The 25505-nt window shown below is 43.5% G+C and overlaps 1 protein-coding gene across 6 annotated transcripts in view; it reads left to right on the top strand.

The window, feature by feature from the left end:
* The window catches only part of iqsec1a (IQ motif and Sec7 domain ArfGEF 1a), a 96830-nt gene that overhangs the window by 25352 nt on the left and 45973 nt on the right, over positions 1 to 25505 (top strand). For 4 of the 6 annotated variants that reach the window (XM_085782650.1, XM_085782649.1, XM_085782641.1 and 1 more), the window contains one exon: positions 4253 to 4360. The exons of 1 other annotated variant lie outside the window; for it this stretch is intronic. In XM_085782650.1, the coding sequence (XP_085638776.1) occupies positions 4253 to 4360 (108 nt within the window). Of the gene's footprint in view, positions 1 to 4252; positions 4361 to 19540; positions 19933 to 25505 lie in introns of those variants that run through there. One more of the 6 variants, XM_085782644.1, reaches the window with a different exon arrangement.

Below are 25505 nucleotides of genomic sequence, written 5' to 3'. Positions count from 1 at the left end.
ATGATTTACAGTATCTCCATACTGTGCTGCACTATTATAAGCGGCAGTGAAAAACGTTATGCTTTCCCCTATGATATGGATACAGTATAAATATATCTGTGTAAATATTCAGCAGCGTGTCTCTTTAGTGTGAAGCATCAGCCAGTTTCAAATTACTGTGACTGTTACTGTGAATTTCTGTCACGTGGCTCATCCTGGCACTGAGTTCCCTTTTGTATCAGAGCTGAGAGCTGTTTAAAATCGCTGCAACTGCCAGCACAGCACTCAGCTGACAACACACAGCAGACTTACAGTCACTTACATCTCTCGCCCTGTTAATATGCCACACCATGACACAACTGAGCTCCGACTGTTCTAAAAAAAATTTGTGTGTTACATGGCTTGGTAGGTTTCATTATCATTAATAATGGAAAAGCCACTGAACTTGGCACAGGCGCTATAAATAAATAAACCGGGCTCCCAAAGGATTTCTTTGCACTGGTTTGATAGAAGTTTGAGTGTGCATGTGTATGAGGAGTGTGTGTCAAGAGAGAAAGATTGGCCCTGTCGGTGATTGGGGGGGGATTATTCGCATACACACTCCATGGCTAATGAGAGAGGAATAACAACATGGCGCTGTTTAATTGGTGTGCTCTTCTCTAATCAGAATGGATGGCTTCATTCAGACGTGATTAGAACCTGGGTGAGATAGGCAGCAACGCAAAGCACTCAACAGCCTCAGTGACCCGCTTTTATTGGATTGTTCTTCGGTGAATGTCTGATGATAAGATGTTCTCCCGCTCCCTGATGCACTTCTGTACAGCCCCTCATTCATAAAGCCAGACTATAGCAGCACATGACAAAAGGCCTTCATCTGAGGACCAACCTGACACTTTATCACTCCAATTGCCATGCGAGTGGAGGATGAGAGTGCTCTTGTCTGCTGCTGAGCAGTTTTTGAAAGTCCATTTGTGTTATTTATACCTGTTTACTTGTGCCTGTTGAGCTTGTGTATTGTGATGGATGGGAGTTGTCTCATTTGGAGTGGTCGGCTACAGAGGGACTAATTGAAATTTCATGTGGCTTGCGGTGGTATATCCATGACTGCCTGGTCTTGTGAACAGTGCACTTTCTCTCTCTCTTTCTCCCTTCTCTTTTTTTTTTTTTTAATTGCACATGCTTGGTCTGATACATTCGAAGGCCAGAGCAGCTTGTCAAAGAGCTGCAGTATAGTGACTGACTGGGGCTGTTCTGGAGAGCTTCTGCAGCTCTTTATTTCCCAATAAAAATCCACAGAGAGTTGGGCAAACAGAGGCAGGGATTATAAAGCCCTCCCTGCATTATTGTTGAGATGACAATGAGGAGGGTAAAGCTTTGCTTGGCTGTTGTTGTGGAGGTTAAACCCCCCTCTAACAGTGTGTCTCTAAAGAACTCTAATAAGCAAAGTGTTTCCAATCAATTTAAACATTATTTCAGGCCAACTTGTTGTCATATTTACAGCAAAAGGATTGTGGGATCATTTATAAAGCACAATGACACGCTATAGGAATTACCATACGCTTTCAAATGGAAGCAAAGAAGCTGTGCTCATGCAACATCTTTTGCTTCCAACAGACGAGGTATTTGCAGAAACGGCTTTGGAGCTGCAGTTTCCTACATGTACCTGCAGGCAGGGCATTTCTCTAAAACGCCACAATGTGTGGACTGAACTGTGTTTAATTCACACACAAAAATCTAACTTTGAAAGAGGCAGTGCGGTCGCCTGGTGCGGCAACAGTACGTGTCAGGGCAGCTGAGCTGATTTCTGTCTGCAGGAATGAGCGGTGACAGTGCGACAGTGTGTTCGAGGACCTGCCTATAGTTCTGTCTCTCAACCTCAGCCTGCGCTCTCCAGAGGGATCACACAAACCTATCATTTTCTCTTGTGTCCTTCACTACCTCTTGTTGCTATGGAGAGGGATGCTTAACCTGAATGAGTGGGACTGAGCCTGCCATCTTTGTGCTTGTACGAGTCTCTTTTGACTGAGCAGACTGGATTTCAGCGCTTTCCATCAGGCATTGTGCAGAAAACAACTTCCCTCCACAAGAATCGTGGTAAACGCAGCATGTCTGTGCAGTGTTTGCAGAAATAAAGTAAAGACAATGAATGGCATGGGTGTAAAGTCATAATACATCTCTATCTGGTGTTTTTTCTAATGAACCATGGGTGCTTGTGCTTGAGTCATTGCGTTGACAGGTCTTGAACAAGGCCTGACACTCTGCAGCACTATCATACTAACTAATTGCAGAAATTTCAGACTAATTCAAGGTTCACAGCTCCCAACTCAGCCAGAGCAGAGACATTAGCATTTTTGAAATTAATAATTCATTATGCCGAAACAGCAGCAAATAGCAGCAGCCATGACACAATTAGCCACTGATATTACACAGGGCTTCAGTGCAGGGTTTGTTATACAGAGCCGCAGTACAAGCTGTGTGAAAGAATGAAGGATAATTATATTTTTGGAACAAATGCTTTTTACAAAGTGTTTAACTGTAATTTAAAGGGATGAAGTCGAGTGTTATGTAATATTTGGAGTGTGGTTTTATTTGCTTGGATAATTACCAGTTAGTTGTTTTTACATCTTCACTTTCTTTAGGCTTGATGGTGCTCTGTATCAAGCCAGATGTAGCTTCATGTTTTTGATGAAGACCTCACTCCCGCAGAGAGATAGCTCGGTTTTTGGTGTTTGACTGCAAATTGACAGCCTGAGAAATGTGCCTGGCCCGTCGTGGGACAGCTCGCCCAAAGGTGGCACGGCTCAGTGAAAACCTTAACAAACAACAGTTTGAAAAAGAAAATGTCTCTGCAGAAATGGTTGTCCAGTGGAAGGAGATGAGACTTTCACTGAACAATCAGGAGGATCAGAGGAGGACGAAAACGCTTTAACCTCAGTGCACTGAAGTGTGAAGTCGCACATTCACTGCAGATGAACCTTCCACACATGAAACCTTTTCTTTGCTCTGGTCAATTTTTTTTTTTTGTGTGTGTAGCGTATTCATATTTCCTGAGCGACTTTCAGCAGTGGTCTGTTACTTTCTATGTTTTTCTATGCACTGGTCCCAGAATCCAAAAACATTTTATTAGGACTATAGGATAAGCCAGCGTGCAAAATACATTATCAAAGTTCAACTGAAATACATTAATAGTTGTTGAGAAGATGTGCACGTAGTTGTAATAAAGTTCATGTAAGGTTGTACAAACAATGTATAGGTTAAACTTGGGCTTTATAATATATAAATAACTCAAAACATTTAGCCTAGCATTAAAAAAGAATGACATTTTAAAGGAGACATTTGAAAGATTTCCCACTGCTGTAGCCGGTTTTAGCAATAACAGCTATTTAATCACCAGCCTTACTTCAGTCATTGTTGCTCTTAAAGACAGGAGGTGATTATATTCCCACTGAGCAGCGCTGCTTCCTCAGGTCAGATAGGACACTACGGTGACTCAGTATCGGAGCTATCTGTTAGCACGCTGCCTTCAATAGGAGAAAGGAAGTGATTCATTTCCGGCACAGGAGATGAATCTTTGAAAAAATATAAGGTTTGATGCACAGCTGGACTGGTATAACAGCTGTAATGGTCATGTTTGCCTTCTACCAATAGCAATACTTACCAATAAGTAGCAAGTCTGAATAAAACAAGGCAGAGCGACTTTGTTAACTTTACAAAAGAGTTGATTTTTTTAGATTCATCTGCAGGTTATGCAAGAATACTGTAACAAACAATTATAAAATGTGATAGATGTCTTTGGATGTGGGGCTGCACGCACCACCAGCAGGAAATACACATTTAATTCACACAAAACACTGATTTTGTCTTTTAGGTAGTAAATTTTACAACAAACTCAGCTCAGCTTTGCTCTCATGTGTCATTATGTATCAGTAATATCACATGTTGTGGCGTGTGCTCTGGTTAGACACATGTTTTACTGTTTATCCTGTGATCACTGCTCTGTTACGAAGAGGCAGTGACATGTACATGTTTGCCACATGTATTATATAACAGGAGTATGATACAGCACCGTTCTCCAATGTTGAAAAATGAAGAACACAAAAGTGAAAAACAGACCAAAGTCAAAGAAACCCCCAGTGGGAACCCTCTGAGGGAAAAGGGATGATTTTCATTCAGAGCGGTCTCTTCACATTGAAAGGTTTTCTTTAATATCTGTCCTTGTAAATCAACAGTCTGAGAAGTGTGCCCTGTTGTAATACGTTTTGTCCTTCTGCAGGAGACATGCGTCCCTGCCCGTGGAAGTCAACGAGAATCCTGGGAGGTTGGTGTCTGCAGGCTGCAGAAGAGTCGTCCCCTGCCGCAAGTGGAAGTCGGCCTCCTTTGGGTACAGTAAGATATTATCTTAATGATTACGTCCATAATGTTTAGTTTGCCCCCATGAGCACCGCAGCATCTCCAGTAATGTTTTCCTTGTCCTGCTCTGGCCTTGTTAATGTTTACAAGTCAGCTCTTCTCAATGGCCCGCTAATTAGCCTTTCTCTGGCAGATGCACCGGTCGTAACAGCTTGACAGTTGCAAACTTTGCTTCGTCCTAACGTCCTGAGTCTGGAGCAGCTGTCCCGCAATCAGCAGCTTTCTTATGATGCAGCACTTTTTTAGTTCTGCAATGTTGTGTGTTTCACTGATGTGTACAATGAAGTCCAGAAACCAAAATGCCCTGCAAGGCGCGATCATTTAGCCTTGTCTTAATGAAACATAATGAAATATGATCCCTGCGAATATGAGCCTTCATTTGCCGCTCACCCATTAGCCGAGTGCTGAGCTCGGAGCTCGAGACAGCCTCCGAACAAACGAGGAGAGATGAGCGCTCAGTCGCATCGCTGGGACAGACGAGAGGGGGCTTCAAAAGGCTGGAGAGAGTTTCAAAGACGCCTCCTACTGCTGTGTGCTTCATCATCAAAAAGCAAAGTGTGCCTAATCCATAGCCCACTTTTGGCTCGTGTGCAGTCCAAAAATAAATCCCAGTGCATATTGGGAACATATTCTATTTTTAAAGAGCAGTGTTCAGAGGTTTTTTGAGGAGTAGAAACATCTATGGGTTGTTTTTAGACTTTGGTAACATTGCAGAATTGAGGAATTTGCTGTTTCTTGCTGATTAATACCTCACTCATTTGTGCTCTCCCTCTATTTGTCTCGGAGCGATTGTTTCTCTGTAAGTAATTTTCAAGCGCAGCTGAGAGCTAATAGGTTAAATGGATCATGACTGTAAACAAGATGATGGCTGCGATCAGAGGTTGATTGCTTTCCTCTCCAGCTCGGCAGCATTGTTTGCTCCTGTTGGGGCTTTATGCATCTCACACAGGCACACTGTTGAAATCCCTTAATTGACAAACATTGACAGTGCAAGTGAAGCCCCCGTCAAATACCTGATCGTTTTGACTTTGCAGATTTATTTCAGATGGATGTTTTATTACTGGGCTCCAGACGTGATCATTAAATCAGAGGAGTTTTCTATTGCTCTTTCGCCCAAAATCAATAATTCACCAATTTTCTACTCACTGTCATGCCAAGGAAGGGTTTGGAGAACTTTCGGAGTCATCAAAACACTTTTGGAGTTTGGCGGCGGATAGAGTTCACTTTTGTATCATCCAAAACACACACTATGAAACATCCAAATACCTCCATACTGCTCGTCTGTACTGACCCAAGTGTCCTGAAGCCGCCACATGAAAAAGTTGTTATGAAAAATAATTTGATCTCTGTTTTTAGCCTTGTTGTACTAGTAGCTCCCAGTGGCTGCACGAGATGCGTGAGATTTGTTGCGAGATGTTCGTTCTGTGTTTACAACATACATCCAATGGTTTACAACGACGAACGAACATCTCGCAGCAAATCTCGCGCATGCGCACAAACATCAACAGAGTCACTGGGAGCTACTGCTACATCAAGGCTAAAAACAGAGGTCAAATTATTTTTTTCCGAACAACTTTTTCATGTCGCGACGATTCAAAAGTGAACTCTATCTGCCGCCATTATATGAAAATCTGTTTCCAGCAGGACCCCCCCTGGAACTCCAAAAGCATTTTGATATCTCCAAAAGTTCTCCAAACCCTTCTTTGGCATGACGGTGAGTAGAAAATTGGTGAATTACTGATTTTGGGTGAAGTATCCCTTTAATTTGGAAAACAGTCTGTGTCACAAAGCAGCAATTTGAAGAATGATGATACATGTAGGTGGGCAGTGTTAATACTGACACTTCCTCACACTGAACAGAAATGTTTTGCATCGCCACATACTGTAACTCGCACTGAAATCAAACAGTTATCATAAAGGCCTTGGTTACCGCTGTTTGTTGTCATGTCTGATTCGTTTTTGTGCATCATTTCCTGTAGGAAGACAGGAAGCTCGCTCCACATACCATGTCAAAGGTCCTGGGCCAGATATGAACCCAGGATGTTACAGTTATGCGCTATGCACTGCTGCTGACCACTGAATCAGAAGAAAACAAGATTTTCCACATTGTCTTTCAGTAGCAATGCCAAAAAAAAAAAGTGTTGGGTAATAACAGTTATTCTCCACTGAAGCAGAGTGGCTGCGTGAGGCTCTCGGTGAGCGATTGATCTCTGTGGTTGTATTTTTGTTTGTGTGGCAGTAAAAAGGAGGGAAGGCAGGAAATGAAATATTAATTATTATGCCATTTGCGAGGTGCTGTGCCGTGCCCCGCAGTCGTCTGAATCACTCCACTTGTTTTAGATATTTTGAACGAGCATATTGGAAAAATTTGAAGTGAAACTTTAATTATAGGAAGTGTTTGTGGTTTGTGGAGTGTTATTCGGGAGAAACGTCTGTCGCGAACAGGAAGTGTGACTTGCATTTTAGTTATTTGGTGTCGAGTTTGGTGTCGAAGCAGGGTTGTTCACGGAGAATGGCTCGCTCAATGTGCTCAATGCCAGAACAGGGGCAATCTCAGGGGGACGACCAGTAACACTCAGAGCAAGCAGAGAGGCAGCTGGATGTAATAGCAAAAGCAGACCCCAGGGATTGACTTCAATAGTTGCTTCTATTATATATTTTTCCTCACCTCTCTCTCCTTGTGACGGCCCCTGGGCCTCAAGACCAATTTCCTGTTTATTTGGTTGCTGGGATCTGGGGAGTGGCTCATTAAGAGTGCTAGCTGACGTGACGGCTCACCTATATACTATAGGAGCCTTCAGTCGCTCTCTCCTCTCTAGATTACCAGGCTTGGTTGGACTTTGGTATCTTTGTATCTTCTGCACATATCCACACACTGCGCTACACATAACTGATGAACCGACAACACCATTAATTTACTTCAAAGTCACGTGTGGTCTCGGCATTTTGTCCTTCCTGCGAGCCGGGATGGGACATCCTTTTATGCATTCATCATGTATAACTCTGTACCTGCTCTTTCTCGCAGTCTGTCTCTCTTCCCTAGCTGGCTCCTGCTACCAGCCACAAAACAGTTCCTCACAGAGGCAGTGTTTAATCAGCTATAGTGCTGCACAGACACTGTAATAGCTCAGATTTTATAGCTTATTTCACAGGCCTGAACGTGCATATTTGAGTCAATGTAGTTAACTAATGATGCAGTTGTTGGACCGCTGGTTATGATGATCCTGCCACTGAGCCTGGCAAGCAGTGAGAGTGCAGAGTAAATGAGCTCAGACTTAACTTCACTAGAGTGTAAGAGGCAGCTCATCCAAATGTATGCCGTACAAAAGGAAAATTAATTTCCTTGTTATGTTTTTGCACAAAACCTCTTCAAATATAATACAGCAATTGCAGAAAAAATGAGTAAAATCAAAGGGAAGTTTTTTTTTAAACTGCGTTTTTAAATTGTGACTTGCATACATCATTTTTTGAAATGTAGTATTAAAATAGTTTAAAGCTACATCTAAATAGTGAAAAAATAGTTTTTCTTCAGCAGTCCACAGTCAGCGGTCCAAAAAATTATATTGGAATTAAAATATAGAAAAACAGCAAATCTTTCATATTTAAAAAGCTGGAGCCAGAGAATATTGTCCTTTTTCCTTGATTTAACAACTGCATTATTATTTAAGCAATTATTACAACAGATTAACAGTCACAGCAAGATCTGGTTAATTAACCAAATCACACTTGCTTTATCTTAAAAAAAAACAAGGTTTGCTTGAAAACAGGATTTGCTCAGACGACCAACTAGATGGTAATGGGGGGGTGAGAATAAAATCTGAGATTCAGGACCTTGGACAGCGAAATGTCTCTGTAAATGTGGCTCGGAGGCCTCACATTGCTAAAAGCTCTTACCATCCAGCCAGTTTAATTACTGAGATGTAACAGGTAAGAGATGCTGCCTCTGGTTGGTGCAATAGAATATCTGAACCAGAACAGGGGTGGGAGATTACCTGACCTCTGTCCGAATAACCCACATCAAATCAACGGACGTGGTCCTCAAGGTGTTTAATGTCTTTCCATTCTGAACTCGCCGGCACAGTCAATCAGCAGCCGGCAATAAAGCTGAGCCTGTAGAGCCCAGAGCAGAGAGAGAGAGGAGAAAATCCCTGCAAAATAAAATGTGAAGCATAAAAGATGTAAATGTTAAAACAGTGAATAAAATGAAAGAAGGTGAATTACTTTAAGGCATAAATTATGAATCAGATACTTTAATACTTTAGTTGCCATTAGGCACCAAAATGTTTCAACTGGCAGTATAAGTAAAAGAAATGAAAATGGCTTCTTGATTTGCTCCACTCCATCTGAATAGAAATCTGTAGTCAAAGCACTTACATGTAGACGCCTTGTACAAGACAATTTTTACTAGTCAGAAACTTAGAACTTAAATTTTTATTCATCCAGATTTCCATCAGTTCAGCATATGACCTTAATGTAAACAGAATGAATGTGCTGCTGTGTTAGTCTAGCAAACAGCTGGCATTAGTGAAGGACATATTCAGTGTGTGTTTTGGTTCAGTACTGAAACACATGAAATAGAGTGAAGCGACTGGTTGGTAGTAAATCCTAGAAGAAACTCCTGCCAGGAGCCTGTAGCTCCAGCAAACAAGATGGACGTGTCTCTGTTGTGCACCACAGGAGTTTTGTCTGTGGGGTTGTGTTTATGTGCATGTGCAGCTGCTTGTTTACTTTGGTGATGTCCTTGTATGTTACTGAGGCTGCTACTGACAGTTTTTCTCATTACTGACAGAATTGCAGACCATTTTCTTTATCATTTAATAATGGTTCAGACTATGAAACATGATAAAATAGAAAAAAAAAATGCCGATTACATTCTCCCAGGCTGTTTGTTTTCCAGCTAGCAGCCCAGAGACCATTTTGACAAGTATAAGACTTCTGCAGCTATCAGAATTAGCTCCACAGAAATCCCAATCTAGGTTTGCAGTAATTTATAAACCTCATAGTTTGTTCACCGGTGAGCAGAAACGAGATGTTTTTTTAACCTATCAGTCAAAATGATCAGAAAAAGACAATTGAATGGTTAATCGCAATTATTTGTATGGCAATTAATCAACTAAACTTCATGATTGTGACAGCCCTAAAAACAATCAATAAAAACATTCATTTCTAATGGGACTATGTCCAAATTGCTTCTTATATTAAAGTCACTGGCTGATCTGAATGTGAATATCAGTATTCAGTGGGCAAAGTGGGCGGAGCTGACCTGGTCTGGCATCATGTGTGGTCTCCCCTCCTTTTGTCCAGCCTTGTCTGTGCAAGGTTGTGCCAAATTGTGGGCTCATCGTTCTGGGGTGTAAAATAAATCAACAGTTTCAGCTTTAAAATGAAATGTTATAACAAAATAAAAATGTAAAACTCAACAAATGGGGGTGGAATCAGATTCCCAAATTGGGTTGCATGGGCCTCCAATAGCTGGGTTTACTCTGAGTGAAAAATATGTACATAACATGAAGAGATTTATAGCTACCTAACCCAACTATACGTCATAACATCAACATTTCGGCTGATTATGAAGCCATTTCTCGTCCACCTGTCTTTTTCAGTCTGAGATATTTCCCTGTACCCTTCTCTTCAGTCAGCTCCCACACTACTGTGTAGGAGTCCATTTCAACAGGAAAACCCTCTGTGAAAAATACCTCTTTTGTAGCTGTTACTGTTACTGTGGTAAAGTCTTGTGGCTCTTTTTTCGTTTTGACGACGACTCTCCTGCTCTTATTATCCTCACATGACTGTTGTTGAGTGTTATGTGAGGGCTCTGCAGCAGCGAGAGGTGAGAGCAGGAAGGGTGAGTGAAAGTGGAGCAGTCGGCCCGGGCCAATAGAGATGCAGAATCACAGCTTATTGTGAGAGAGAGGGGTAATTGCTCTGTACGGTTTACAGAGGGGTAAAGAATCACAATTTATCTGAGGTCATGTGGCTGCAGCTCGGAGCCGGAATGGCACAAAAGCAGTTTTATGACGTGACTTTTTTTTTATCAAAATCATAATCAAGAGGAAAAACAACTTACTTCATCTTTTTTTTTCAGTTCCTCTGCGATAACTGCCACATGAACAAAATGCAAGCATGTTTTAACTGACTGGGGCGCTGCCTGCCTGTGCAGTTGTATTCATTGCCTGCAGCTGCTTTCTAGTTCAGTCCTGTCCAGAGTTAAGACCTCTCTGCTCTGATCAAGCCCAGCTCAAGGCTGAATGAATGCTTTTAAATACCCAAGATGCTCTCCCTCTCCTTTTTTCCTCTCCCCTACACGCCTTTTGATTCCTTTTTTTTTTCTCCAGATATTCTCTTTCTTCTTCTACTCAATAAAAAACCATCTGCTGCTCTGTATTTTCTGTTAATTGTGCTGCTGCCTGTCACTCTCATAAAAGAGATTTCTCATCGCAGGGGCACTTTTTTCCCGGTTAAATAAAGGTTTTCACCTTCTCTCACTTTGTTTGTCTACCTAGACCTCGTTCTCCTTAATTGAAAAAAACATGCCTGACCTGATTAGACACAGACAGGGGCTATAGGGAAGGTAAAGGTATAAGGCCAGGTGGTCATAGTGTAGTGTAAATCTTTCTCCAAGTGTCACCCCCCTCCTCTATCTTACCAATAGGTCATAAAGCTTCAACTATCACACGGCTGTATTTATTAGTGTTCTGGTTTCTGACGTGACCATTAGGACGGATCTGAACCAGGAACTCCATTTCATGTATAAATAATTCAGATGCTTTATGATCTTCATTATGGTGAATGACTGTTTCAGAGCAGAACCTGTGATTATCTCCAGGCCTTCTAATAATACCACTGCAGAGCCCGTATTGATTCATGGGAATGGCCTGCCTTCCCCCCGGATCACAGACCCCCCAGCCCTGCCCATGCTGCAAACAGCCCGTGTGTTATTGGCTGATGGTCGGAGGCTGTTCATGAGGCTGTGGTCCAGCCGCTGGGGTGAAGAGGCTGCATGGACAAGTGACACATGCAGCAGGAACGGAGAAGTGTTACCCTGTGTAGGTTCTTGGATGTTAAAGGGATAGTTCACCCAAAATTCAAATTTCACTCATTATCTACTCACCCTCATGTCGACTAAGAGCTGTGAGAATTTTCAGAGTCCTCCGTCCCTTCTCTGAGTTACGGGGGGGTCCGCGCAGCAGTATTTGTCCATATAATGGTTGTGAATGGATACCACTTTTCTTCGTCCAAAAAGACACACCAAAAAACATCCAAATACCTCCATACTGCTCGTCTGTAATGTCCCTCTTGTATTGAAGTCCCGACATGAGAAATTGTTCCGCCGGTCAGTGCAAATCACGCAAGATTTGCACCGACACAGGAAGAGTAGTGAACTGAGACACTGGGAGCTTCCGCTACAAACAAGCTTAAAATATAGACTTATTTAATTTTTTTCGGAACAATTTCTCATGTCAGGGCTTCAATACATGATGAGGGACATTACAGACGAGCAGTATGGAGGTATTTGGATGTTTTTTGGTGTGTCTTTTTGGACGAAGAAAAGTGGTATCCATTCACAACCATTATATGGGCAAATACTGCTGCGCGGATCCCCCCGTAACTCAGAGAAGGCACGGAGGACTCTGAAAATTCTCTTAGTTGACATGAGGGTGAGTAGATAATGAGTGAAATTTGAATTTTGGGTGAACTATCCCTTTAAGGACGGTTTTCGTGTGTTTCCTCCTGCAGCGTTCCTACTCTGCGCAGCCTTGACGACATCAGAGGTCATTTAGAAGAGGGCTTAACGACACAGTTAACATTTATTGTATGTGGCAGCAACCAGTCCTTGGTAAATGAGGGAGCAGTTGTTGTGTGGAAGAGTTAGTGTTGGTTGAAAAAAGAAAAGAAAAAGCGGCAATGAAAATGCCTTCCGCTTCCCATAAAATCCAGCCAGTGGTATGAATTTTTCTTTATTGGCCCCTTTTATTTACTGCTGGTATTATTGTAATGTTTTGATTTCACCAGATGGGAAATTGCAACTGCACAATGATTTTTAATAGGCCTATGAAACACAGGGCCCACTTCCATAATGTGTTTGAACTCTTGGGAAAGCTCTCCGTTGTCTTTGAAGTTCCCAGCTTCTGTTTCGTCATCACATTCTCTAAGAGTTAATTACAGGCTCCTTGCTGTGCTATGAAGCTGGATCGCTGGAAACACACAGTTTTGAATCTGGCGTGCACACGGTGCCATGTGACTTGTGATAAGTTGCTTTGACTCGAAGTAACGGAGGAGAATGTGAGGCTCTTTGTACCACGGGGCCTTTCACTTGACTCAGTTTTGCTGTTGATCCTTTTTTTGGCCGAGAGAGAAAAATGCATCAATTGTGTGTATTTGCATGAGTCATTGTTCTGCTCTGTGTATGTGTGTGTGTATGCATTGTAAACAGTTTTGTGGGATCATGACACAAAGACTGGCCAGCATTCAGTTGTTATAACTGGCTGTGTTATTTTGACTTCCAGTGGCATTTTAGATCAATTTAAATTCTTATTGTACACAGATGCATCTGTGACAATATGATACACAGTCATATTCCCACTGCAAAATCTATTTTCATAAAGATCCTCCTCTTTCCTAAAATTGTCAATTGTGCTTAACTTTTCAGTTAGTAAAATTGCCTTATTATAATCACATTCAGACAAATATCACTGAAACTTGTCTATTCATTAGTTGATGACCAAATAGCTAATTGCAGACAAGTCAAAAAAACTGATTAATCGTTCCAATCATTTGTCAAGTAAAAACAATAAAAACTTGCTCCATCTTTTCAAATGTAGAAGTTTTACATCTTCTCTCAGTTTTATAACATTGTATATTTGATATTTGATTTGATTGTTGGTTATATCATAATAATTGGTCATTTCAGTGGAAAAGGATTAATTGTATGTTGCAGGCCTCATGATGAGTCTGGTACAATCCTCAAGGTCTGCTGCTGTGGCAACTTGTCAAGACATAATTTTCCTTCAATAATTTTCTATTCAGTTTATTCTGTGCTCATTCAAAGGCTGAGAGCTGTGAAATACAGCGGAAACATAACATTACCTTGACTGCTTGTTGAGCCATAATAACCAACATGTCCTTTGACTCGCTGTTATCACCACAACAAACACACATCACAGTAACAGCTGCAAGCTTAAACCTTTGAATCACATATCTCCCAGTAATTAACCATGACATTATCTATAATGTAGTCACGGCTGAAGACGATACACACGACGAGTGTTTATCAATCCTGAATCTTGATGTGTTTGGAGAAGTGTCTTAATTATAGGAAAGTGTGCACATTTTTGCTCCTTCTTCAGAAAGGCAGCAGTATTTGTTTGAGTCAAGGTTGAGTAAACCCAATGTGCCTCCGGTAAGTGTCCCTTCAGCGGTAATGAAACGATACCAGGTGTGTGGTGACAGTGCACAGGTGTTACATTTCACCACAAAATCATGTGTGACATGAGTGTGATTTTAAAAGCCATTATCGTGATAAAAGCACAACCGATGCACCTCCGGCCCAGTGGAAACATGTCAGAGCATCCGTTTTCCTCTTTTCTTAAACAGCGCTTTGCTCGCAGTGTAATACCCACTGCCTCTTTCCCTGCTAAATCAGATGTATTGGGAGATTAGTGATACACTCTCACATAGCTTATCCTTTCATCAGCTCCATGACACAGTAATATCAGGCAAAAAAAAGGGGCCTCTGAGCGTTTCAGATCTCTTCCCCCCGGTCCGATAGGAGGTATTTGCAATTCTGCAGCTGCATCAGCGGTCAGATGGAGCAGAGGGAGAGCTGCAGGCGGTGAGGTGAGGTAGCAGGGAGTCGCACACTTTCCCCCAGGAAATAAGAGCGGAGAGCATGATCACTTGTTCTCAGCCTTTTTTTTCTCAGCTCTAGTACTCAAGAGGAGGGATTTGTCTGTGTATATGCGAGGCTATAATGATATACAAGATGCTGCCGCCGCCGCCGCTGCTGCTGAATGTGTGATCTATTTGTGTGTGGAGGGTGTAATCTTCTGAGAGTGAGGAGCAGAAAGTGCAGATGACAGTGGGATTAGATTAGGAGAATAGATTTTTTTTTCTTTCTTTCTTTTTTTTTTATACTTCATGGGCCATAATGAGAATAAATGAGACATGCACGAGTAGCGCAACCTGCTCAAGGAGCTCTGCTTTTCATTAGGCCTTTGTATGTGTGACATTGCATACTGATAGCATAATAAATACTAAATCACCATCTCATTGGACTTGGACTTAAAATTCACAAGCAATACAGTGGAAAACACACACGAGTCAGAGAGCATGGTAAGGAAATAAGATAAATTACTTATTATTTACAGCAGAAAGCAGTGGAGGAGAAACTCAGGCATTGCAGTTGATGAAGACAAGATGATAGACATGAGACCCGTGTCAGCTGCCAGCTGGCTGGAATGATCTTTATCACTGAAAGAGTGATGAAAAATTTTGTAATTCCAATGCCCCTTAAAAGCAAAGACATTTGGGGAGCATAACTTTATTATTTCTTCTTTTTTTATCATCTCACAAGTCCACAAATGTATTTTTTGGCCCTTTGAAAGGAGCCTGACCCCGTCACCATCAGTATTACTGCTGGCATCAACTTATTGAGAAGACTAAACTTGCGCAATGGCAGCACAGAGCATCAGTGGCAGGCCTGAGGGGTCAAGAACGGGTTCTGTCTGTACTTCACAGTTCGCAGCAGAGAGAAAGCTCTTTGTTTGGCCTGCTATGAAAAGCTCGTCTGTCTTCTGCCTCTGATGTTCTGAGGCTTGAGGCCAAGTCAGTGACAGAAGGAGCCTTCTGCACAGAGCTGTGCCCTCTGCCAGGGAGCTACAGAGAGGCTGAGCTGCGCTGGTACATGGAAAAACAGCAGGGAAAGTAAAAAACCTCTCACCTCTCAGCTCCAGTGTAGAGAGCAGAGGTCGCTAATCACTGGGGAGTTGAGTTTTTCCAGCTGCTGAGCCTAAGAGGAGTGCTTAGAAAAATGTTTTCATGGAACAAAAACTTTTATTTGTGTACGTTTTAAACTGAGCAAGTCACTGATATGTGAACATAACAAAGCTGAAATAACTGCAGGTAGCAGGCGGAGTGGTGTTTTTCTATCTGCTGTGATGAAGCACATGAGCAGGACGTGTGTCTGTTCGGTCCTAGGACTTTGTGCAGTGTCTTCAATCTGCATTTTTTTTTCTCTCGTTGCTAAAGCAAGCAGGCAAGGTGTGCTTTGCCTCTGTTGGCCTGTCACATGTGGCTTAACAATAACCCTCCTGAGGGAGATGTTTTCCACACATCACTAACGGTATCGATCACGCCAGTGCAGCCGGTTCGCTCACTCAGAAGAGGTGATGCACTGCCATCTAGTGGTGGGCCGTTTCTAGTGCTCTGATAAATGACAGCTCCCTCCCGCTTCTCTCTCCCTCTCCATCTCCCTCTCTCTCTTCTCTCTGATGTGTTTGAAATGGGAGGAAGTCTCATGGGAGGAGACGGGACCCCTGCTGAGCGGCTGAGCTGACGACTAAGTAATGCTTCCTGCTGTTGGTGCACAGACAACTCCACCACGACCACCATTGTTCCCACATATGGTGCAAAACAGACACATTCAGATCACTCCACCCGGAACATACAGTTTGTCACCAGGTTCAAGCTTGATAAGATCCAAGGAGGAAAAGCCACCATGAGGATGCGCTGTCAAGGGAATACAAGTGCCGCAATATCAGATGTGAGAAAGTCAGGTGTACAAAGTGTACATGTTGTTAGAGGTCACAAACATGATGTTTTGTGACCTCACAGCTTCACATCTCTTATCTGCCTGTGGTCGTCAGTCTGAGCTGATACAAACTGAGTTTTGGAGCTTTGCTCTGTCAGGAAATACTGAAGTGTGTGATTGTCAGTTCTATCTGAGCAACTGTAAAGTGTCTTTATTTAGTTTTGGTCCTTTATTTGCCATTTTTACAGTCACTGTTTTATATAGCAACAGCTCAAGTAACGTTCAGTCTGATGATGTTGTTGTGCAATAGAACTAGAGTAGTTTTTCTACTGTGCACTGATCAACAGAAAATGAATCAGCACTAATTTTGATAATGGATCAGTAATTTCACTCATTCACTTTTCAAGCAAGACTGCCAAGCATCCCCAAGTTTTCAAATGTAAACATTTCTTCTCTGAAAGTTTAGTATCTTATGATTTTAAGTCAAATATGTAATTACCCCACCATTAAGGAATATTCATGATCAAGCTCCTTATACATTTTTTATATGAATTGATTCTATAAATGTCAGATAATATGACATCTCTCAATATTTTGTCTTTGTCTGACCAACAGTCTGAAAAGGTAAACCAACAAATATTCACATTTAACAACTAATCGAAGACTAGTTTACATTTAGATTTCTTGTCTAGGTATAAGCTCCCTCTTCATCGTCTGCTGGCGCTGTGCTGCTCCTCCTCTGAGCTTATCAGGCTGCCTTCCTTCCTTATGTTCAGAAAATGGGGGCCTCGCTATTTAAGTTCTGTAGCTGGCTCCTTCTTCAAGAGGACGAGCATGAGGCAATTAGGTTGGCGCTCATCATTTCAGTGACGGAGACATCCCTCCATACTGCACTGTACGTGTCTGTGTGTGTGTATGTGTGTGTGTGTGTCCTGCCAGGCTGCGAAAGCCTTCTGCACGCAGCCCTGCACCAAATCCTACTGCTACAGTCCAACAGCCCACATCATACACCCAGGCCAGCTGGATTAAAAGGGGCCATATGGTGACGGAGGAGAGTGTGGAGGCCAACGTATGCAATATCTGTGCATCTTAAAAGGCCACAGAGGAACATGTCCTGATGTGTGCAGGGCCACACGAGGCCACAGGATAAAACGCCGTCTTAACTATTAACTTCAGTGTAATCGTGTGCATGCTGGTGTTTGCTCAGCATGTGTGCGTTGTCCGCGTGTGGAAGCATCGAAGCCTGTGCTTTTCTGTTGAAAGGCTTTATTGCCGAAACCATGAATTTAAGGTTATTTGTCAATTTGAGAGCGTATCTTGCTCACCGCTGTGCTCCTCTATCCCTGTGTGTGCCCTGATTGCTAACACGCTGCTTGGGGTTTTGCCAACACGCTGCTCAGTGTGTATGAACAGAGTGGAGCTCACCGTCGCCCCAGCCGGAGCCCTGTCCTCCCTCACACAACCTTTCACTGCGCACGGACGCACAAACACACAAACACACACGGTGATGAACATTTTACAAAAGAAGGGGAGGCAGGTTAGTCGACAGAAAACCTGCAGGATGGTTTACATGCCAGGCTTTGGTGGAATTGTCCTTGACTTTCAGCGGAACGCCTCACTAATTAACCATCTTTGTGCTCTGTAGGTGACATCCTGTTGAGGAGCGAAGTTAACAGGTTCTTATTGTGTGAAGGTTCTGCTTGTTAGCGACTGTGAGGCTTCAGTCCGGCTGTGGAAAATGTAAAAGAGACGTGTCCAACTCAAAGTTCGTCCTTGTAGCTAGTTATTAAAATGAAGGTTGTATCTTCCTGCAGACATGAACAATTGCTGGAGAGATTTCATGGCAATCAGCACATTTTGACATATGAGGGGTGGGAAAGGAATTGTCTCTGAAAACACAAGAGCATTCGTATTCATCTGGGGAGCATGAAGAGCCTGGCCATCAATAAAGATAAAATATATAAAGATCTGTAAGATCTAACTAAAAAGTCTTCTGAGGTGTAAACCAGGTAGTGAGAATAGCAATAGAGAACACACACTGCACAATTAACAGCTGGTGAGATCCATGCTTGTGTTGAACGGCTATACACAGCCAATGTAATTGCACCACTACTTAAGTTCATTTACAAAAACACAAAGGTCTGACAGTACTAGTCACCTTGGTATTAACCCTCGATACACCGACAGCACTGTGTGCCGTCAAGTCTGCCTGGGATGAAACGCATCCTCCCCTGGAGACTGTAAGATATCGGCCCAGGGTTCCTGCCTCTAGCCTACTGTGTGTGTTAGTGTGTTTGTGTGTGTGTGTTAGTGTGTGTGTGTGTGTGTGCGTGTGTGGCTTTGTGAACTCCTGATGAGAGCTCGTCTCCATAGACACAGTCCTGCCTGCTTTGGATGCCGTTACCTGGTGAAGATATCAACAATAGTGACATCCATCTCACTACACTACACTACACTACACTGTAGCTGTAAAGGAGCCGTAACTCACTGTACACCATCTACAGTTTGGCCCATCATGAATTAAGATGCAATCTTCAATCACGTTGCTTTATTTCTACTCAAAATTTCACACTTTCTATCTGGTTTTGGAATCACTTTGTATGATGCAATGTGTGTGCAAGCCACACAGTTTCTCTTTCACTAACTTTGTGTGTGTGTGTGTGTCTGCATGTGTGGTGATATGAGGAGCAAAAGTAGAGAGGCACAGTGCATAACTCTTATACCACATGACCATCCTCCAGCTGATCACTTGTGACATTTTTTATTTGCACCGATTAACTCATTTATGTCTCAGTTCTGTGGCATTTCTTTTTTCTTTTCTTTTTTTCTGCAAACACAACCGTGCAGCATCTTTAGCTGTTTGCATTGCCATCGGACTGTAAGAGCCTTGTGTGCTCTTGTCTTGAAAGACACTACAAAGAAAAGTGCATTGATTCCAGAACAGAGGAAGATGGAGAGGGTAGGTGTGTGTGGAGGGGGGTGGGGTGTGTGGGGGGTATGTGAGAAGAGGAGAAATGAGAAAGGAGTGAAAGAGAGAGAGAGAGATAGAAGGCGAAAACAAAATGGGAGGGAGGTTAGAGAGAAGGCATGATAATGAGCCCTACCTCTGACACATCCTCCTGTTTCTATGGAGACCAAGGAGCCAATCCTGTGGCCCTGCTGAGGACTGTACTACTGAGAGCAGATAAGAGGGTGGAGAGCGGCATACGCAGATGCTTCGCTGTGTGTGTGTGTGTGTGTCGATGAGAGGCAGTCAGATCTCCTGCAGGTTGTGTCCTCTCCTCTTGCTTTTATTTTAAAGCGGCGGCCCCCCCCCCAGTAAAGAATCAGCCATCATCACCCAGGCTTTAGGAAAACAGAGGCTTCTCTCCAGCTGATAGCTCCTGTACTGTAGCCTCTGGGCTCTATGACACTCCCTACACCACCAGCAGCAGCAGCAACACCCCTCCCTCCTCTTCCTTCCTCCATCAGCAGCATCACCAGCTATACCACAACCCCCCCCCACCAGCCGCCAGCCTCTTGGACGCTCCTTGTTACATCACACGCACACCGCTCTCTGGCAGCCCCGTGTTTGTGACTGGGAAGGGAGAGAGGGAGAGTGAATGCGAGGAGGGAGCCTGTGTGTGCGCACGCCGTCCCACACCGTCGAGTCCCATTGACCAGCAACACAGGATGGACAAGCCAAGCGTGTGGCGCGCCGTGGTGAGCAGCACGGACCCCAGGCGGACACGAGACCCCGCCGGGTCCCACTCCAGCAGACCGGGCTCTGCCATGGGTTACCGGCTGTACGACATGTGAGTAGCATGTTCAGTGATGATGATTGCTGTCTGGTCCGGTGTAGCTCCCATTCATGGAGACGAGGCAGCGGAGTGGGAGGGAGGAGGTGGCGTAAAAAAAAACAAAAAAAACACGGCGTCTACCTCTCTAGTGTCTGTGCTGAGTCACCTATGGAATCCAGACCTTTCCGTGTCGCTCTCATGTTCCCGTTCCTGTGCTCTTTGTAAACAACGTCTCTCTCCTGGCTGGGGAGGAGGGGGTGCATGATGGCAAAGATGTTATTGTATGAATGGGATGCTCATATTTCAACGTGATCAATCACTGCCATGTGCCTCTGAAACCCGAGCCGTCGCGCTCTCCCTCTTGGATTCGTTAATGTGAGAGCTGTACATTATGACTGGAATCACAACAGAGTCATGTGAGCGGTGGTGGTGTTGGAGCCTCGGGTGGCTGAAGGGGGGGAAATGACTCATTTCTGGATGATGCTGTGACAGCTTTTACAGAGCACATGAGTTCCTTGCAGCCTCTCTGCCATATATTTGTGGGTGTGAGTGTGTTCCTGTGTGTGATTGGTACGATGTGTAAGTGTGTATGTGTGTGTGTGTGTGTGTGTGTGTGTGTGTGTGTGTGTGTGTGTGTGTAAAATGCGGCTGCTTCAGAGCTGTTATTTTTGGGATGGCGATGAGTCCTACAGTCTGTGTGTGGAAACCGTGCATTTCTCCTTCAGTAAATCATGAGTCACTTATGCTGGGAGGACAGGAAAGACAAATTGATGTTGTCTTATCTTTATTTAATTTTTTTCATAGAGTCATGTTAGGGTTTGTATTTTCATTACAGTGAATTTTCTGCACACATCCTGTCCTTACCTAGTACACACAACACAATTAGCATTTGGCTGAATAAGCACTCTGCTGCCTTATTTCTCCGCAGAGGCACATTTAAGTTTGTTCCCCCTTGTTGTCACGTGTGCATGTGTGTGTATGTGTGTGTATGTGTGTGTATGTGTGTGCGTGCGCTGTCTGCAAAGTGTTGGACCCTCTGATTCCTCTACAGCCCCTCCATGAGTAGCTGTGTTGCATTTTTCACACATGTACTCACCAGCTGGTGCATAACGTTGAGCTGAATTACCCTGTCATGTCATGATTTAAAATACCGTAAACGGGGATCAGTCATCTTAATGAATATGAGACCTTCACGGGTCTCCACTGAGTCCTTCACAGGCAATATCCCGCTGCCATTCACTGGTTTAAATCTCTGCCTTGTTTCACATGTGTGAGACACACAGTAATATGCACGGGACCATGAGACAATGCTCACATTCTCAAGTTCTTTCAGTGCACCACTAATTATAATTTACTTACATGATTGATTCTGTTTTTGTTGTTGCGTAATAAGCAATTGAACATTTCCATCTGTCTGTGGTTCTGGAGATAGTGGCTGATTTATTTCCACTCTGCTTCCTCGCAGCCTCGATCCAAGGAAAAGCTTTAACCACAGAGAGTCACGTGAGCGGGCCGAGGGCCAGAGCTCAGGAGGTGAAAGCTCGGTGCAAATCGATGACTCTGTGAAACATTCATTAGCTGTTGTTGTTGTTGTGGGACAGAGGAGATGTGCTGCAGACTGACTGTAGTATATGACAGAGGCTCCCCGTGTCTGGTCAGTACTCATTCTGATTGGGATCTGGAGCGGGATGAGTTTGTTCTGTTCTAAATGTCATTTCATCATCACTGGCAGCAGCCAAACCCCCCCTCCTCCCTCCCCCCCCTTAGTCCCTTTTGGATTTCTAATGCTGTGCCAACTACACTGGAAAGCCAAGAGCAGGACATCCTGAGTTTGGCCTTTAAAGATACTACACTTCACTGCTCTGGCCTCAAGGGATGCAGAGGTTGCCTTGGGCTGAATACTCTTAAAATAATATGAGGTGTGTGTTGTCGCGTTCGGTTCATCACCGTGGAAGTTTGCTGCCCCTGAAAGTGCATGTTGAGCATGCAAAGGGAAGCTGAAGCTGAAATTACTGAGGCATTTTACTGTAAGTAATCAAACCATGTCTGTTAATGTGCCGTCATGTGTGAAGCCATCTGACAGAGAGTTTAGGGAACTGGTTGTCATACAGTTTGCTGGTGCAGAGAGATTGTACAGCTGGGCTTCACAGCAGGGAGATGCAGTGTATGTTAACACTGCATAAAATCATTGCAACAAAATAATCAAATTTGGTGCAAAAACAAGATTAAAAAAAAAAGACTGTATTGAAAAATCCACATTCTATGACTTTTTTGTGTCGTGGGCGTGTGGATACTTCCCATCTTCTCTTCTTGCCTCCATCTTTGCTTTCTAATAATATGCAAATGTTTATTCTTCCAGATGATGGAAGATGTGCACTGGAGTTGAGATGTGAACACTTTCTTTGAAACCCAACGCTTGGTAATCCTATTGTCCCTGACATCGTGATCCAGGAGGTTTGATCGTGGATTTTGTGCATGGATTATTTTCTGGGATTCACAATCACTTTTCTGTGCCTGACACACACAGAGTGTGTACTGTAACACTGCACGGACAAGGTGGCTAATAAACATCAATAGGCTTTCCCCTTCATTTAGATAATGTCACTTCTTCTCAGAGGGCGCTCATGCCATAAAGCCGTTACAAATTTCCTATTATTGGCTGAGAGGGTCTTAATGCGATGGCCCTGTTTAAGTGACGCCAGCTCTGATGAAAAAGTGAGTGCGTCACCAGAGCTGTAAGGCACTGACAGCACATTTGAGCCTGAGCCTTTTGACGACACAGTGTGCGAGGACAAAGACAACTGCTAGCGTAACTCTGAGTACGTCCACATTTGAGAACGCAACTGTCGGACGCATTGGTGTTATTACATAAGACAACAACTGTATATAGCGCATGGCACTGCCAGCACATGGGCTGGCATAGAACATGCTGTCAGTTCATATAGCATCAGTGGATGAGGTGGGGGGCATTGTGCTACAAAGCTGGAAGTGAGTCATTTGTTAAAGCAGGGATACATGCTGAATGTATGTAAAAGCCTGTCATCATGATGAATCTTTGCTTTTTCACTTGTCTTGCTGCACTAGTTGCCCACTGCCATTAATGACTGCTGCCATTCTGTAAGTGAACATAATTACAGTCATTACAACACTGTGTTTTTTTTTTTTTTTAGCTCAGTTATTATGTCAAGGACTGTTTAGCGTATTTATCAATCAATGACTCTGACAGATTCAGAACTTTCCCACTGTGATTTCCTCTCACAGACGAGCAGAACTCAAGAGATTGTGGAATAATAGATGGTGAACAGATAAGACTGGATTACACGAGGGTCGCGATTCACCTCGGTGAGGTGTTTTGACATTGCAAGTGTAAAAGGATCTCCAGTAGTAAAGCAGCTTACTGTACTATTTTTCCCCCCATCAATGCTACAGTGGCATTTTGGCTTTTGCCAGAATAGCACAAACTTGGCAAAGGCAGAGCTCGGTCAGCTCAGAGGCTGTCATTTGCACACTAAAAACGTCAGCAGCTGGACATCTGTGGGCCGGCACCGAGTTGGCTGAGTCTGCAGCTGGAGCCGTGTCAGCCATGTGTAAGGATTATCAAACCAACGGGATCTGCTGGACTCTCGAGGGCACATCTCAGTGAGTTCAAGTTTCTTCGGGGGAGAAACTAGTGCTGATGCATCCGTGGTTTTTGAAAACAGCCCATAATAAGCCCCTTGCCTTTGCCAATAGCAGCATCAGAAGCGACAGCACAGAGGAGAGTTGGTTGCATCAGAAAAGGATGCATCTCCAGAACATTTTGTTCCTCTGGCAGAAATAAAAACAGATATGAGGATATGTTTATCAGCAACAATGTTATATAATAATAAGCATACCAAGATATCACTGAGCGTGTTATCAGGCATATTTATTCTTATTTCCATGGGTTCAGATTTACTGTTTCAAATTGAAATAAGCTTTTCTGCAGAGCGCTTAAAGAATGACTCATGCTTGTACAGTATATTCTTTCAATGCATGTTTTTTTTTCTTGCCATCATGACTCTGGACTTTCTGTATGTGCTCTGTTTGCTTACTTCGTACAAGACACGCTAATCCTGTCAGGGATTTTACACGGCGAATCATAGCGATGTGTTAACAGTGGCTCAGTTATAAACCCAAACGCATTATTCGACAAGCCAATGATTATTAAAAGGAGACACTGTCTTCCTCTGTATTTAACAGGAAGCTCGATTAATGTACTTCCTGGCAAATACTTCCTTCTCTGCTGGACACGTGCACATGCGCTGGTGGTCCTGGGTCTAAGTGTACCCCCACTCTTTGACAGGGGACACGGTTGTTCCTCATCAGCTCTGGCCTCAGGTTATGAAAGGCCCCTAAAGTAGCTGGCAGAAACAGAACAACGATGGGATCCACCTCCAACCAGCCACAGAGGATCTTTTCCCCCGCCCGCTTTGTTCTCCTTTTCTTTTCCTCTGTGTTTGTCTCTGCTTGTGCTTTCTCCTCTAATACAAAGCCAAAGCTGGAGGAGTGAGTCGGCTGTTATTGTGGATCTCTCCCGTCCTTGTCCTCCCTGTCTCTTCCTTTCTCTCTTCTTAGTTTTGTCTGTCACCCTCCTTCTCCTTCTACCCCCCACCCCACCCCACCCCCCATCCCCCCTCTGCATCTTCTGCATGATGTCTTTCAGGCTGGCGGCTACACAGCTGTACTGTACAGTCTGTGCGATACAAGAGCCTGCGCTCCTTCAAACTGTGCTAACTTTCATGTAAGATGATCTCCCCAGAATTCCTCTGTAAAAATGATACTATCTGCCCTGTAGTATAAACTAACATGCCTCTGAGATACTCTGGAGCGTCTGTGCCTCCCTCTCTGCCGGGTGTTGGTATCTCCCTGCTCACTGCAGGAATTTGGTTTTCATCCCAAACAGAAGAGGAGGCGTAACTGTGTGTCACATCAGAGCGGCACATATGCAAAGAGCCGAGATATGAGTAGAAATGAAAAACAAATCAATCTCATAAGGCACACTCTCAGCTACATTTTCCATTTAGCGGCCATGAATTGAGTTTAACGATCTGAAATCTTTTTTCTTTTTTTTTATGTAAACAAGTCCGAGTGAGCCACTAGAGGTCTGAGGTCTGCCATTCATTGAATGTGGTATGAATAAGAAATAAATGAATTTCCATTATGTGTTGATTTGCTCTGAGTGAATCAGCATGCCAGTCAGACTCCTCGTTCTCCCCGATCACATCATCTCATTGGTCGATAAGCTCCCAAAGCAGTGGAAGCTTCTCCGCTCCACCACCAGGGGGTGAACTTTTCTAACACATCCACTCAGACAGGCTGTCCTTCACACAGACATTATTACCAGCTCATGTTCTTCTGTGTACTTAGTGAAATCCTAGTTATCATGATGTCTTGATGGATTTACCTTTTACATTTTTCTCTATGATCCCTGGAGATTAGATTTATATCCTCTGCTGCCTTTACATAACCTCCCAGTTCCCCTTTTGAATGGATACGTTTTTTTGGGGGTATACAGGATGGGCATCAGGTCCAGAGGAGGGTTAAGGTTATGAAATCAATCTTAATTG

Source organism: Trachurus japonicus, chromosome 7 (assembly GCF_045865225.1).
Source record: "Trachurus japonicus isolate A0001 chromosome 7, Traja_1.0".
Lineage (NCBI taxonomy): Eukaryota > Metazoa > Chordata > Actinopteri > Carangiformes > Carangidae > Trachurus > Trachurus japonicus.
The sequence above is the reverse complement of the archived record's forward strand: the minus strand, read 5'-3'. Positions and strand labels throughout refer to the sequence as shown.